This window comes from Elgaria multicarinata, chromosome 6 (assembly GCF_023053635.1).
Source record: "Elgaria multicarinata webbii isolate HBS135686 ecotype San Diego chromosome 6, rElgMul1.1.pri, whole genome shotgun sequence".
In the NCBI taxonomy this organism is placed as follows: Eukaryota; Metazoa; Chordata; class Lepidosauria; order Squamata; family Anguidae; genus Elgaria; species Elgaria multicarinata.
This window is the reverse complement of record NC_086176.1, coordinates 84,374,429-84,388,214: the sequence shown is the minus strand read 5'-3', so window position 1 is coordinate 84,388,214 and position 13,786 is coordinate 84,374,429. Positions and strand designations below refer to the sequence as shown.

Genomic DNA, 13,786 nt, shown 5'->3' with positions numbered 1-13,786 from the left:
TACAGTACCATATTTCTTCGATTCTAAGACACCATCGATTGTAAGACGTACACTAATTTCAGTACCACCAACAGAAAAAAAGCGTTGATTCTAAGAAATAATAAACGATCTGCGATTCTAAGACGCACCCCATTTTTAGAGATGTTTGTAGGGGGGAAAAGTGTGTCTTAGAATTGAAGAAATACGGTATTAGCAATGGTACAGGCTATGTCGCTCAATAGCCATAGAATCATAGAATAGTAGAGTTGGAAGGGGCCTATAAGGCCATCAAGTCCAAACCCCTGCTCAATGCAGGAATCCATCCTAAAACACACCTGACAGATGGTTGTCCAGCTGCCTCTTGAATGCCTCTAGTGTGGGAGAGCCCACAACCTCCCTAGGTAACTGGTTCTATTGTCGCAGTGCTCTAACAGTAAGGAAGTTTTTCCTGATGTCCCACCAGAATCTGGCTTCCTGTAACTTGAGCCCATTATTCTGTGTCCTGCACTCTGGTATGATTGAGAAGAGATCCTGGCCCTCCTCTGTGTGACAGCCTTTTAAGTACTTGAAGAGTGCTATCATGTCTCCCCTCAATCTTCTCTTCTCCAGGCTAAACATGCCCAGTTTTTTCAGTCTCTCTTCATAGGGCTTTGTTTCCAGACCCCTGATCATCCTGGTTGCCCTCCTCTGAACTCTCTCCAGCTTGTCTGCGTCCTCCTTGGAGCGTGGAGCCCAGAACTGGCCGCAATACTCTAGATGAGGCCTAACCAGGGCCAAATAGAGAGCAACCAGTACCTCACATGATTTGGAAGCTATACTTCTATTAATGCAGCCCAAAATAGCATTTTCCTTTCTTGCAGCCATATCGCACTGTTGGCTCATATTCAGCTTGTGCTCTACAACAATTTCAAGATCCTCATTTGTAGTACTGCTGAGCCAAGTATCCCCCATCTTGTAACTGTGCATTTGGTTTCTTTTTCCTAGATATAGAACTTGGCATTTATCCCTATTAAATTTCATTCTGTTGTTTTCAGCCCAGCACTCCAGCCTATCAAGATCACTTTGAAGTTTGTTTCTGTCTTCCAGGGTATTAGCTATCCCACCCAATTTTGTGCCATCTGAAAATTTGATAAGTGTTCCCTGCACCTCCTCGTCCAAATCATTAATAAAAATGTTGAAGAGCACTGGGCCCAGGACTGAGCCCTGCGGTACCCCACTCATTGCCTCTCCCCAGTTCGAGAAGATTCCGTTGATAAGTACTCTTTGAGTCCGATTCTGTAGCCAACTGTGAATCCACCTAATAGTTGTTCCACCTAGCCCACTTTTAGCTAGTGTGGATCTAGAAATGTCCTGCTTTTGAAGCCTAAGAATCTCTCTGGCCTTTTATAGCCCTGCAGTTCTCCCAGCTTTAATCAGGACCTCTCCAGTTCTGATGCCACACGCAAGTAGCTTGAAGAACAGGGAAAGGGTTGTTAAGTGATTCACACCTTGAAAGGTTGCAGGGAAACTTCTAGGCCCTTTAGAATGGCCAATGAATGGGTGCATTGAAGAGTCTAGAGCAGCTTTCCCCAACCTGGCTGAGAGATTCTGAGAATTGTAGTCTAAAGCACCTGGAGGGCACCACATTGGAAAAGCCTGGTCCAGATGCTGATTTCATAATCTGGTTTATCCAGATTAATTAAGAAGCAAATTTAATGATGGGGTGGGTGGGATGGGTGGGATTTCTGCCAATCCTAATCCTGCTTCTTAAAATATGGAAAATTCAACTTTTCTTTTTCACAATATTTGGTTTAGCGCAGAGTATACACAACTACAATGTCATTATAAAATAGACAAGGCTCATCAGTTCCAGTGTCATGAGGCAAATTTTATATTTCTTTGCTCTGCTTCTTCCTGCTGTTACATTTTCTTACACAAAAAAAGCTGTTGGGTTTTTTCTTTTTAAGGATAGCATGCATAGTTAAACAAGAAAAGAATTATTTTAAAATCTGAGTTAACTAATTTACCACAGGGTGGCACTCCAGTCCTGTAGAAAGTTCTATGGCAAGAGCTTCAGGAGTAACTGGAAATTTAGGCGTTTTTGTGTGCTTTCTAAGTGAACCACTCAGAGCTGTTTCATATATTATGGCAGCCTCATAGCAACTTTGCAGATTACTCTAGATACATGCCAAGAGCAACAAGAGAACACCAAGAAATAAACACAACAGTTCATACCTACTTGTGGGTTTGAGCTTGACATTTTATTTATTTATTTATTTATTTATTACATTTTTATACCGCCCAATAGCCGAAGCTCTTTGGGCGGTTCACAAAAATTAAAACCATGAAAAGCATAAAAACAACCAACAATTTAAAAACACGAATACAAAAATACAATACAAAATCATTTTTAAGGAGCTTGACATTTTGAAGGTGAAGCTTGAAGAGAAGGTTCTCATGTTGTTCAGATATCACAAAGAACATTTGCGGGGACGTTATCTCCACACTTCCGAAGTGCAGATTTTTCTGGTTGTAGGTTGGAAGCGAAGCCTTTTACCTGGGACACTATGTGGGATGAGGTTCAGCATTTTGAGAAAATATTTCTCGGGAAGAATAGCTGACTCACACCTTAGAGTAGAGTATGTGCTTTATCTTTTCTAATATCTGTTTCCAGTGATTTAGAACACAGTTGGTAATGGTTGATGGTCTTTTGATTCTGCCTGGTTCTGGTATAAGTTAGCTTATAAAGAATATTGTTAATAGACAGGACTTCTTGAACTGATCAGATATCTTTTGGCCAAATGGCTCCCAAGGCAGCGTGCAATCCTTCAAACAATAAAGTATAAACGTATAATTATAAAAATACAAAATTTGTATCACAATATCACAATATTATAAAGTATCTCTGGGCAAAGACCTGTGTCGGTTTTTGGTTTATATTCAGAAAAGTTCCATTATTTATGTAGATAAATGCAAGAGACGTATGATTTGAAAGTGATTTAGCTGTTTTCTATCATTGCTGTTATGCAGTAGAGTTATGAATGTTTCTTAATTTATTTATAGTAGTTGATCAATCAGATAAGAGAGCAGAACCTGGTGCTGGCAGTGGTGGTCCTACACCAAAACTCCCTCCAGCTCAATTTGATCGGCCTTTACGACCAACCTCCTCACCACCGCCACCGCCACCGCCCCCACCTCCAATAGTGACTCCTGGCTTTGCTCCCATAGAAGATCTGGTAAGTAAGGAAACATTGAAAATAACATTGAAAAAGACGGTTCTTAGTCTTAGCAATCCTAGATCTATATAAAATTTAGCAGAAGAGATTGGAGGATCAAGCTTCTAAAATTATAGAATACCAGAGTAGTCTTAATGGCATTTGCTATACCAATTTAAAGAGTTAGAATGGACTATTGAACCATTTTATGCCAGCGTTACAGGGATATCACTCATACAAACCAAAATAATGACCTAATTAGTACATAATCCTAACCCATAGTATATTTAACTCATGCTTTGTTGTCTGGCGGACAATCAAACAAACCAGAGTTCAATTTCTCAATCCCTGAGTTGTTTGTTTCTTTTCTCCTTCACCTACTCCCTCCCTATATACCAAATGCCTGCAGTGCTATAGTATTGCCATATAAAGTTGCTGGGTTTTTTAGTTGTTTACTATTCTTGTCTTCTGCCTCTGTAGGCTAGCAAAATATCCCATGAACAATCCACAGTTCTGGGTTGACACATAGTGACTGGGTTTGGATGTCACCCTGCGCCTGCCATTCATGTACCCGCGATTTCCCTAATTACCCTTGCCATGTTGCAGGATGTTGTGGTGTCTGAACCTGGTGAGATGTGTAGCAGGGGTGGCTTCCAAACCACCTTGTAATCTCTACAACAAGCCATGGTTTGAGGGATGGTTTGGAAGCCCCCCCCCCCCCACTGTGCACCTTGTCAGCTTTGGACAACACAGCAACTCCACCATGATAAGAGTAATTAGGGAAACAGAGATACAGAAGCAGCATGTACAAGGTGGGGAAAAGAAGCCACCATGGCTTCTTTTCCCTAGTGATCATCCGAACCCGGCTAATGACAACCTATGGGTTAATCAACCAAGAGTTCACAACCCAGCAACAAGCCATGGGTTTTCTTTCTGGCTTGTTTGTGCTTAACAAACCATGTTTTTTGGCGTGGCTGGGTTCACATATTGCAAAAACACAGAATTTAGTGTTATTTCTGAACCAGATCAATATATTGATGTTAATGTTTAATACTGGGAAATGGGTGATCTGTGTATGTATTACTTTATTTGGATCTGCATATTGTAATGTTTTCCCATTGTTTTGCAGTTTTCTTCTCACCTGGGCCATGCAGTTACCTCTCAGACCAGATTAGATTCGGCTGGTGCCGCAACAGGATCAGGGACTGTGTCCATTCCAAAATTGGTAAAAACCCAGATTATTTGTTCTAGTCATTATTTGTTCTAGTCAAGTCCAGGGATACAGACAACTGGGAACTTTTCCTGTAGAAACCACTTGGAAATAAACAGGAACTTTTCAAAATATATCCCTGTTCTTACACTAGAATAAATTTAGTGTGTATATGTGTGTGAGATATTGTCCACTTTTATTATCCATTTTCCAGCCATTTTGTGGGGAGTGCCCCTGTTATTGAGGCAGTGTGGATGCCTTGGTAACAGTTCCCTTCCCCACAACAATATAAGCAGAGCGGGAAGTATTTGCATCAATTCTGATTAGCTATGTGGTAAATGCCATGTTATCTGCTTTGTTGGGAAAACTGGAGAAGACACAAGGGTGGTCTCCAAAAATGCCACAGCAGAGAGAGGAATGAGCTGTGAATTGCTGCAAATGCAGTGCTGGGAGAGGGAGGGGAATGTTCTGTGGGGAGGACTGGAAGAGGCTTTCATATCCCCTCTTCTGTCTAAAAAATTTAAGAGCGAAATGTTGGTACAACTTTAGCAGTTATGCAGAAGTGAACCTATGGGCTACGAGACCATTCTAAGTCACTGTTTTGAAGACATTTTCATACGTCCGTGCCATAAGGGAATTTTGTTTCTAGACACTATAGTTGCAGAGAGAAGATGGAAGAAACACCAGGTCTGTGTCAAATCCACATCTTAGCGGGATTAAGGGATCTTCAGTGATCCAAGTGTAAGAATTAACGTTTAAAGATAATAAATTTAATTAAGTGCCCCCCCCCACACACACACACCCTGTTTACTTGTGACAGGCTCTTATTTCCTGTCTATATCTGCGTTCAGAGAGAGATGTTTTTTGTTTTGATTCCGACAATGGACTGACTTCCACAGACACGGACAATTTAAAATACAATAGAATGCTTTTATTAGAAAAAAGGAACATGCACACACACCTTTCATACGTAATACAGAAAGAGAATAGAATTAGCTTACTATACTCATTGATGGAGTATAGTGATCTGCTTTACTTCAAAGACCTACAAATCTTGAATGCAGGCAGAACATGGCATCTGTGGTGAGGCTGTTTTAGACCCTTGTACTATGCCAATTTCTATACTTGGTAACAACACTTGGTATTGTGTTTTGAGTTTGCTGATTATTATAAGGTGGCCTAGCTCAGTCTAAGCCCCTTGCTAAGTGCCTCCCATTTACTAATGTCACTGCTGACTTCTTTGTTAATAGTATACATATCTCTGCTGACTTATGCTTTCAACGCAACTGTTACATGTAAGCAAAACCTTACATCCAGGCAGGTTCATATGATCCTTCTGCCTTGGATAAACTTAGTTACAATGCCTTTTGAGCTTCATATACAGGAAATGAAACTTCTGTTTTCAGATGTTCTTGGGGTAAAGCTAGGGAGTAATAGCTAGTAAACTTCCAAGTTAGTTTTTTTTAAAAAATACCATGTATTCCTTGTGTAATTAGGATTTGTATTTTGCATATCATAGTCCACGGCTAGGGTTGTGACATCAGCACAGCAGAAGGCTGGAAAGACCATTACTGCTCGAATCACTGGCCGATCTGATTTTGCACCCAGGAATCGGATTTACAGTAACCTCGATGTGTTGGGTGTTTCTCCTCCTATGAATTCTGTTGTAGTGGAAAAACATCATCCAGTCACTCAAGTAAGTCATGTTCTATTCGAATAACGTATCCCCTTTTCTGTAATTAAGTTTAATTTGGAGTATTTGTCAAAAACATTCTGAAAGTTCAAATACAAAACGTTTACTGGATCAATTTATTACTGGCTTAAGTTTTGCTTGGGAGACATAAAGGGGCATCTTCAAATAAGAGTGTGGTTTCTACATCATAGAAGTATGAATTTTGTCAATTAAGTGTTAACGTAAAAATGGATGAAGGGGCAAACAGGCTAATGAAGACTTGGCATACTTAGTTGTCTCTAGGAGTAATGGAGCTTTGAATATCAGATGGAAAAGAATATTGGAGTGGGATGAGTGAATTAATTTGCTTGAGTTTGTAGTATCCCAGTGGAAGGCATGGCTTGACTAGAACCTAACATGCAGATGGTCACAGGTTCATTTCCAATTTTTCCAGGTAAGGCTGGGAAAGACGCCTGTCTGAAATGCTGCCAGTCAATGTAGGTAGCATTAAGCTAGTTGGACAAATAGTCTGCCTTGATACAAGGCAAATTCCTATGGAGTGGTCAACTTGTAGGTTGTTGCAAGTATCTCCCAAAGCAGCAACACAACTCCATTTTCTCTTGCTGTTTAGTAGATAGTATTTCTAACCTCAGGACAATTTTATTATAGCTGTTGTGCCATGATGGAGTGGCATGACCAGTCTAATCTGTACCATACATTAATTCCCCTCTTGTCATGCTGGTCTTGAGAACCTTGTTTATTAGTGGTAATCTGGAGTAATAATTTTCCATATCTACTATGTTGCCTCTCCCGACATGAACCTACCCGTACACTGCGCTCAACATCTAAGGTCCTCCTCTGAGTGCCTGCTCCGAGGGAAGCTCGGGGGATGGCAACAAGGGAGAGGGCCTTCTCGGTGGTGGTCCCCTGACTGTGGAATGATCTCCCCGATGAGGCTCGCCTGGCACCAACATTGTTATCTTTTCGGCGCCAGGTCAAGACTTTTCTCCCAGGCATTTTAACATTTTAACAGCATTTTAACAGCATTTAATAACGTTAAGTTTGTTTTTAATGGACCCCAGAACTGTTGTTTTTAAATGGATACTGTTGTTTTTGTACTGTTTTTATGTTTCTGATGGTTTTTTTAAACCTTGTATATTTTTTAATGTTTACTGTTTTTAACTGTTGTAAACCGCCCAGAGAGCTTCGGCTGTGGGACGGTATATAAACATAATAAATAAAAGCTGGAAGCAGTACAAGAATCTGATTGAGGCAACTGCTATAGGCAACTCTATATGTATTAGGTCTTGGCTGGCTGATACACCAGAAGTGGTATTATGAGCAATTGCTTTGGGTTGCTTTCTTGTCTTGAGTTATGGCAGTCCTGTACCTGTCTTGTAAATCGAATGGTTTGTTTTCGTATGAACTTCCATCACACCAGCTATGTTTGCACCATGATCATATTTATTCCTTGCACCATGAATAGCAGTGTGTTCTTACCTAGCAAGAGGTGAAGCTACAGGCATTCTGGTGAACACTTTCGGCCTAGTTTCCACAAATAGTAGGTGAGATGAGATCCCTATTTCAGACTGTAGGTGGGGCCTTCCATGTAGAATAGTCCTCTCTGCGAAACTAGCATATGGAAAAATAGTATGCTGTAGAGAAAGCTAGGCTAGAACCATTCTGTCGCATCTACTTTTTTTTAGTTGTTATTTGTATTTTAAATGTTTTAAAATGTTTTAATATTGTAGCATGTTTAATTATATGTTTAAATTTTGTATATCTCTATATTTTTAGCTGTACATGTTTTAATTTGTAAAGCTGCCTTAAGTCCCAGGATTGGGAAAAAGGTGGGATATAAAGAAATATATAATAATAGTAATAATAATAGTAATAATTAATAATACTTTTGCATATCGAGGGATTACTTTTTTTCTATATGGGAGAGTTATATAAGCCAATTCCTGCAGCCGAAAACAGGCTTGCCATCTCACCTGCTGTTCATGAGAACTAGGTCTCAAACCAGACTGCGTTGCATCTTGCAAGCTTTTTGTTCCCTTTAAGCCTTTTGGATGTAATGCTAAAACTATGGTTCAGTGTTAAACGCACAAAACTCAGGCTCCTCATCCCTCTTTGGAAGCTTCAGTTTCCACTTTTAAACTGACTAGAATTCATTCTCAGACTTTGGGTAAGTTTAAACTGTGTTTTCTCACACCATAGTTTGTGTTCCTGTGTTGTTCACTTAAACCGGGGATGGGAAATGTTTCTTGAGCCTGGAAGCTGCACATGCACATCTAACATTCCTGGAGCTGCATGCCAGTAGGAGGTATGGCTGGAGCCACAAGTGGATGTGACCAGAGCTGCATTCTCTTCTCTTCCTGTTATCTCTCATATCCCCTCCCCTTTTTTTGAAGCTGTGGAGGGGTTGGGGTGAGTTGGCAATGTAGGAAAAGGGTTTGTTCTCTTTCTGCATCACCAGCTCACCTGACTTCATTGCTGTTTACTGAGAAAGGGAAGCCCCTTTCTTCCCCACACAGCGCAGGAACACATCAGGCAAGGGAGTGATCTCTCCTCCTACATCACCAGCTCATGCAATCTGTGAGGAAAAAGCTGAGAAGCTGGGAAATGGGGGCCACATAGGGGGTGGAACCAAGGAGAGTGTGGGGAGGCCGCATCTGGCCCATAGGTCAGATGGGCTCACTCATGCCAAACTTAAGCATACTGAGTTCCAATATGATGGGAAATTGGGCTTAGTTTTTATTTATTAATTCATTAACAGCAATTATATGCCACACAATAGCAACATTTTCTGGGTGGCTTACAATAAACAGATGCTTTTGATCTGCTATGCTTGCCTTCACTATTCTGTATTTATTTTATTGTTTTATTTGCTTTTAATTGCTATTAAGCTGCCCTGAATAATGCATATACATTAAAAGGATGGGGTAAAAAATCTATATATAAATGAAGAAAAAAGGAGGAAAGAGACAAAATGAAAAACTCCTCTAGGTGACAGATTTTGCCTTGGACCTTAAGGCTTAGAGATAGTCAGTGAGAGGCCTTGAAATCCTAGAGAAACTTGGCCTTTGGGAAATCTTGAGATGCTGAATGTCTTTGCTGCCTTAACTGATTGTTTAAATTACTCAAAAGGTGATCAGAGGTTCTTAATTCCTTCTGGAGTTTTGTGTTTGTCCTCTCCTTTTTACCCAACTCCTTACCTTTCACTATACTTATAGGTCTAGTTGCCACTTCATGTTTCTTCTGCTGTCATTTTCCTTTAACTGCAGCTATAACAAAGGCCATTCAAGGCGTTTCAAAAGCAATGTTTCTTGTCAATCACTGTGTACATTTTTGAGTTTAAGTGGACCCATATAGGCAAGATCAAAGGCAACAAGAACAGTGCTATCGTGCTCCTTTCAAAATGACAAGCTGTCAGTCATCCCGCTTGGCTGACAATACAGCAGATAGTATGCTTCTTTTCTGCCAGAATCTTCACTTTCCTTGAAACATTCTTAGTGCACATTGACTATAAAAGAGCACATCAAGCCTAGGAAAACAAGATCAAACGGAATGGCTGAAAGAACTATTCAAACAGTCAAAAAGATCTTAAAGAAGAGTAGCTTGGATAATACAGATATATATCTTTGCCTGTTGGATCTTAGAAATACACCTATGCTAGATAATCAGTCCCCAGCACAGCTACTAATGGGAAGAAGGTTGAGAACAAGATTACCTGTAGCAAAGACATTGCTGCAACCAGAAGGTATTTCACATAGGGTGCAAGAACAGTTAAAAAAGACAGAAAAAGCAGAAAATTTATTATGATCGTGGGGCTAAGCTATTGCCACCACTGGATGTGGGAGAAAGCGTTACTATTCAGAAAGAAGGAATATGGCAACCAGCAAAAATAATTGAGCATCATCAAAATCCTAGATCATATATGGTGGAAACGCAGGATGAAAGGTTATATAGGAGAAATAGAAAGGACTTACAAACGTCTGGGAAAAGGATGAGTGAGGAAAGTCATGATAGGGAGAGTGAGAAAGAAGGTGGTGGAAGTGTAAATATGGAACAGAATGAACAAAAAAAGATGGAGCTGGAGGAGAAACCAGTAATTACATCTAGAGGAAGAATTATGAGAAAACCTCTAAGATTTGGGTACGAAAATTAAAAGAAAAAAATAGAAAAAAGGAAAGATGTAATGATTGTGTGCTGATTGGGTTAATTGACTTGAGTGAGTGTTCTAGTGATTTGTATAAATGCATTCACCTGACATGGGAGAGGCAGTTTTTGTATGTATCGTGACTCACTTGAAATAAAGGTTATTCTTCGTATGCTGGTTGTAGGAAGTTCTTCAGATATATGAAACCATAGATATTACATGGTTAATAAATATTAGCTGGTTATATTAGTTAGTGACACCAGGTGACTTAGGTGGCCAAGATTGAGATACAAATCAGGAAGTTCCTGACTCACATCACATCTCTCCTCTGCCATAAACTTCCTAGATCGCCTTGAGCATGCCATACTCTCAGCTTCAGTCCCCCTAATATGTAATGTGGGGATATTAATACTGGCTTGGGAATATTAATAAATGGATGATCTAAGGATTAAAACTATATTTTTGTTTTAAAACGTATCTCTTTTTTTAGAAAAATAATTACCAGTTTGGAAAACACGCCACAGCTCATTGTGGGTTATTTAACCCACGATGAGCCACAGTGCCTGTGGGCTCTAGGTTGCATATGCAACCCCTCACTTGGGGGTTGTTGTATTGTGTTATGCAAACACAGCAAGTATAAGTTATGTGAGGGTTAAACAATGCTCACGTAACCTTAAAACAGGCCATGGGTTATGTAAGTATTGTTTAACCCTCGCATAACCCACGCTTGCCAGATTCACACAACACAACAACCCCCAAACATATTTAAAATGCACTGCAGCCTCACTATGGGTTAAATAACCTGCCATGGATTGTCATGTTGCGCGAACATCACCATTGTCTCCAAACGAAAAGAAAAGAAGGCAAGACACACTAAGAAAAGAGAGTGAAGGGAGAAGATAGATTAATTTGGCAGTGCCAGAACTAAGTGAATTGTAAACAGGCATTTTTACCCATTTGGGGCTGATCTTCCCTTGCTGCTGATGGTGCAGTTGATCCAGCAATTCTCATTCCTTTGGCTGGTTGCAGAAGCCAGACTGTGCTTCCTCTCTGACTTTTGTTGTCTCAAGGTAACTGGCAGCTGGAGATTCGTTTTTGTGGCAGGGGGAAGCAAGTTCCTGCAGCTGCTCCTTTTCTGACTGATGGGTAGGGCTGGCCATAACGTTCTTCCTGGGAGGCAGGAGTGTAATTTTCAATGGCCCTTGGGCCCCTGATTGATGGCAGAGGCCAGAGTATGTCTCCATTCTACTCTCCAGTCCCAAGGCATGTGAAAGTGCTATACAATGGTTGTTAGGTCCAACAAGTTATTAATTTTACTGGTAAAGGGAGATGGGTGTTCATACAAGATTGATCGTTCTATGCTTATTCATAGAATCTCCACAGGGCAGCTAAAACTATGTGGAAAAGTTGGTCACCTGAGGCACCTGTCCATGCAGTGAGGCATTAGTGTGGTGTACTGGCTAAAGTGTTGGACTGGGAGTTGGGCGATCCAGGTTTTAGTCCCCACTCAACCATGGAAACCCACTGGGTGTCTTTGGACCAGTCACAGACTCTCAGCCCAACTTGCCTCAGTGTTGTTGTGAGGATAAAATGGAGAGGATTATGCATGCTGCCTTGGGTTCCTTGGACAAAAAAGGCAGGATATAAGTGTAATAAATAAATATCCAAATGGTATTATAGATTAGATGGGGATCATATTGTTTGTTTCACTGTATAACCAAATGCTTGAGATGATTGCTTGTCCACATGGTTGCCGCCGTTGCACATATGAATCCACACAGAACAGAACTAGAGAGAACTGTTTTACTTTGAAGGTGAGTGTCTCTGTTCCTTTAACATTCTTATAGAGGAAGCTTGATCAAATCCTTTGCTGTCTTGAAAACTTGAGAAAAGCTTATATGGGCTCTCCGGTATTCTTCCATCCAAGTTGCAATCCACACTCTTTAAGTTGTAGTGGCTGAACTAGTTCAGTCACATGGAACATATAGGTTTAACTGTTTGTTAAAAAGGCTTAAACGGGAGATGTTGCAGTAAATTCTTAAGTTACTGGTTGAGCAATTCCTTCACATTTTTGTTGTTGTTGATCTTAGGAGCAGTAAGATATAGAGGAAGTAAGCCTATATACACCAGTTGCTGGGAAACATGGGCAGGAAAGTGCAGTTGCACCCGTGTACCTACTTGTGGGTTCATTGTTGACATCTGGTTGGCCACTGTGTAAACTAAATGCAGGACTAGATGGACCCTTGGTCTGATCGAGCATGGCTCTTTGTATGTTATTTTTATGCCACAAGTTTAACGAAAGTGTTTTCCAGGAAGCTCATGATATTTTCTTTGTTTATTATGTTTACTTATTTAATACTATGAACTTGCCTGTGGGATAGGACGTGATTTTTTTTTTAAAAAAAAACACCTTCTTGTTTGTATGTTTCAGCAAACTATATCTCAAGCTACTGCTGCGAAATATCCTCGAACTTTGCACCAGTTTTCTAATGCTATCAGTGCAAGACCTCCTCCAGGACACAGCGGAAAAACTCATACCCAGCCTCACAGCAACATCCAGTCAATAAAGGTTGTTGACTAGGTTTACAGGTTAAAATGCTTATATTTTACCTTAAGCATGTGGAGAGAATTTTTCTGGTTAGTTTAAAATTTTATGTTTGCCGATCAATATAGCAATACCCCAAGGATGTATCATGTTTCTCCTTTCAGTGATATTGTGGATATTAAACGTAAGCTACCTGAGTTGGTACAATGTAGTTCTGTGCAACTACAAATAAGGTATACTTGAAATTATTATTTTCTTAACCTATTTTATTAAATATGATTTATTTAAAGTTTTTAATAAAAAGAATGAACTGAACTTCTTGTCTATTTTAAGCAGCATAAGTATTTCCCCTGCATAAATGTTGAGAGTGGCTTGTGTAACTTGACCTTATTCTAAAAATGAGACTTAAACTGTTGATAGTTGAGCTAGAAATCAGACTTGAAATTCAGAAATAATTTTGCCTTCCTCATAATCTGTCTTCATCAGTTCTTAAATTAAGAAAAATGCAAAGAAATTGGGCCACATAAAATATGAAGTATGTTTGCTGTTGCAAGTATTAACTCATTTATTCATTGTGGATGAATAAAAGAATACCACATAATTATATAAAGTAATAATACACAATAATGTCCCAATCCTTTATGGTAGCAACAGCATTTTTGTGTATCTCCATGGCAATTTGCTTTGGGAGCTTCAGGTCACCTGTACCAAATCGTTTTAGGCCTTATTTAGCTCATAATCTGTTTTTTTTCATAGTGAACATGAGTCTTACCTGCTCCTGTGGTGGGACCTCAATGGCCACTAAATCATAAAGGATTGTGGGGGCTGTTGGTGCTAGGAAGGAAAGAAGGCAGCACGGAGAGAAGCAATGACTCTTTTAGTACATTAATGCTGCTGTCTTAGGACCCCTTCTAACATTCACTGTCACCAATAGAAGAGTTCCTGATGTGTTTCCTTGCTGTGTCAGTGATATACCAGCACCCTGGAGGAGCAAATGCTGCCATGGGAAATAGATGTCTCACCA

At 40.0% G+C, this 13,786-nt stretch overlaps 1 protein-coding gene across 1 annotated transcript in view; it reads left to right on the top strand.

Moving 5' to 3' along the window:
• Positions 1 to 13,069, top strand: part of POC5 (POC5 centriolar protein) — a 39,342-nt gene extending 26,273 nt beyond the window's left edge. Inside the window, exons 10-13 of the mRNA XM_063128643.1 lie at positions 3,022 to 3,194; positions 4,303 to 4,398; positions 5,903 to 6,079; positions 12,649 to 13,069. Coding sequence (XP_062984713.1) covers positions 3,022 to 3,194; positions 4,303 to 4,398; positions 5,903 to 6,079; positions 12,649 to 12,798 — 596 coding nt within the window. The 3' untranslated portion in view covers positions 12,799 to 13,069. The remainder of the gene's footprint in view (positions 1 to 3,021; positions 3,195 to 4,302; positions 4,399 to 5,902; positions 6,080 to 12,648) is intronic.
• The last annotated feature ends 717 nt before the right edge of the window (positions 13,070 to 13,786 follow it).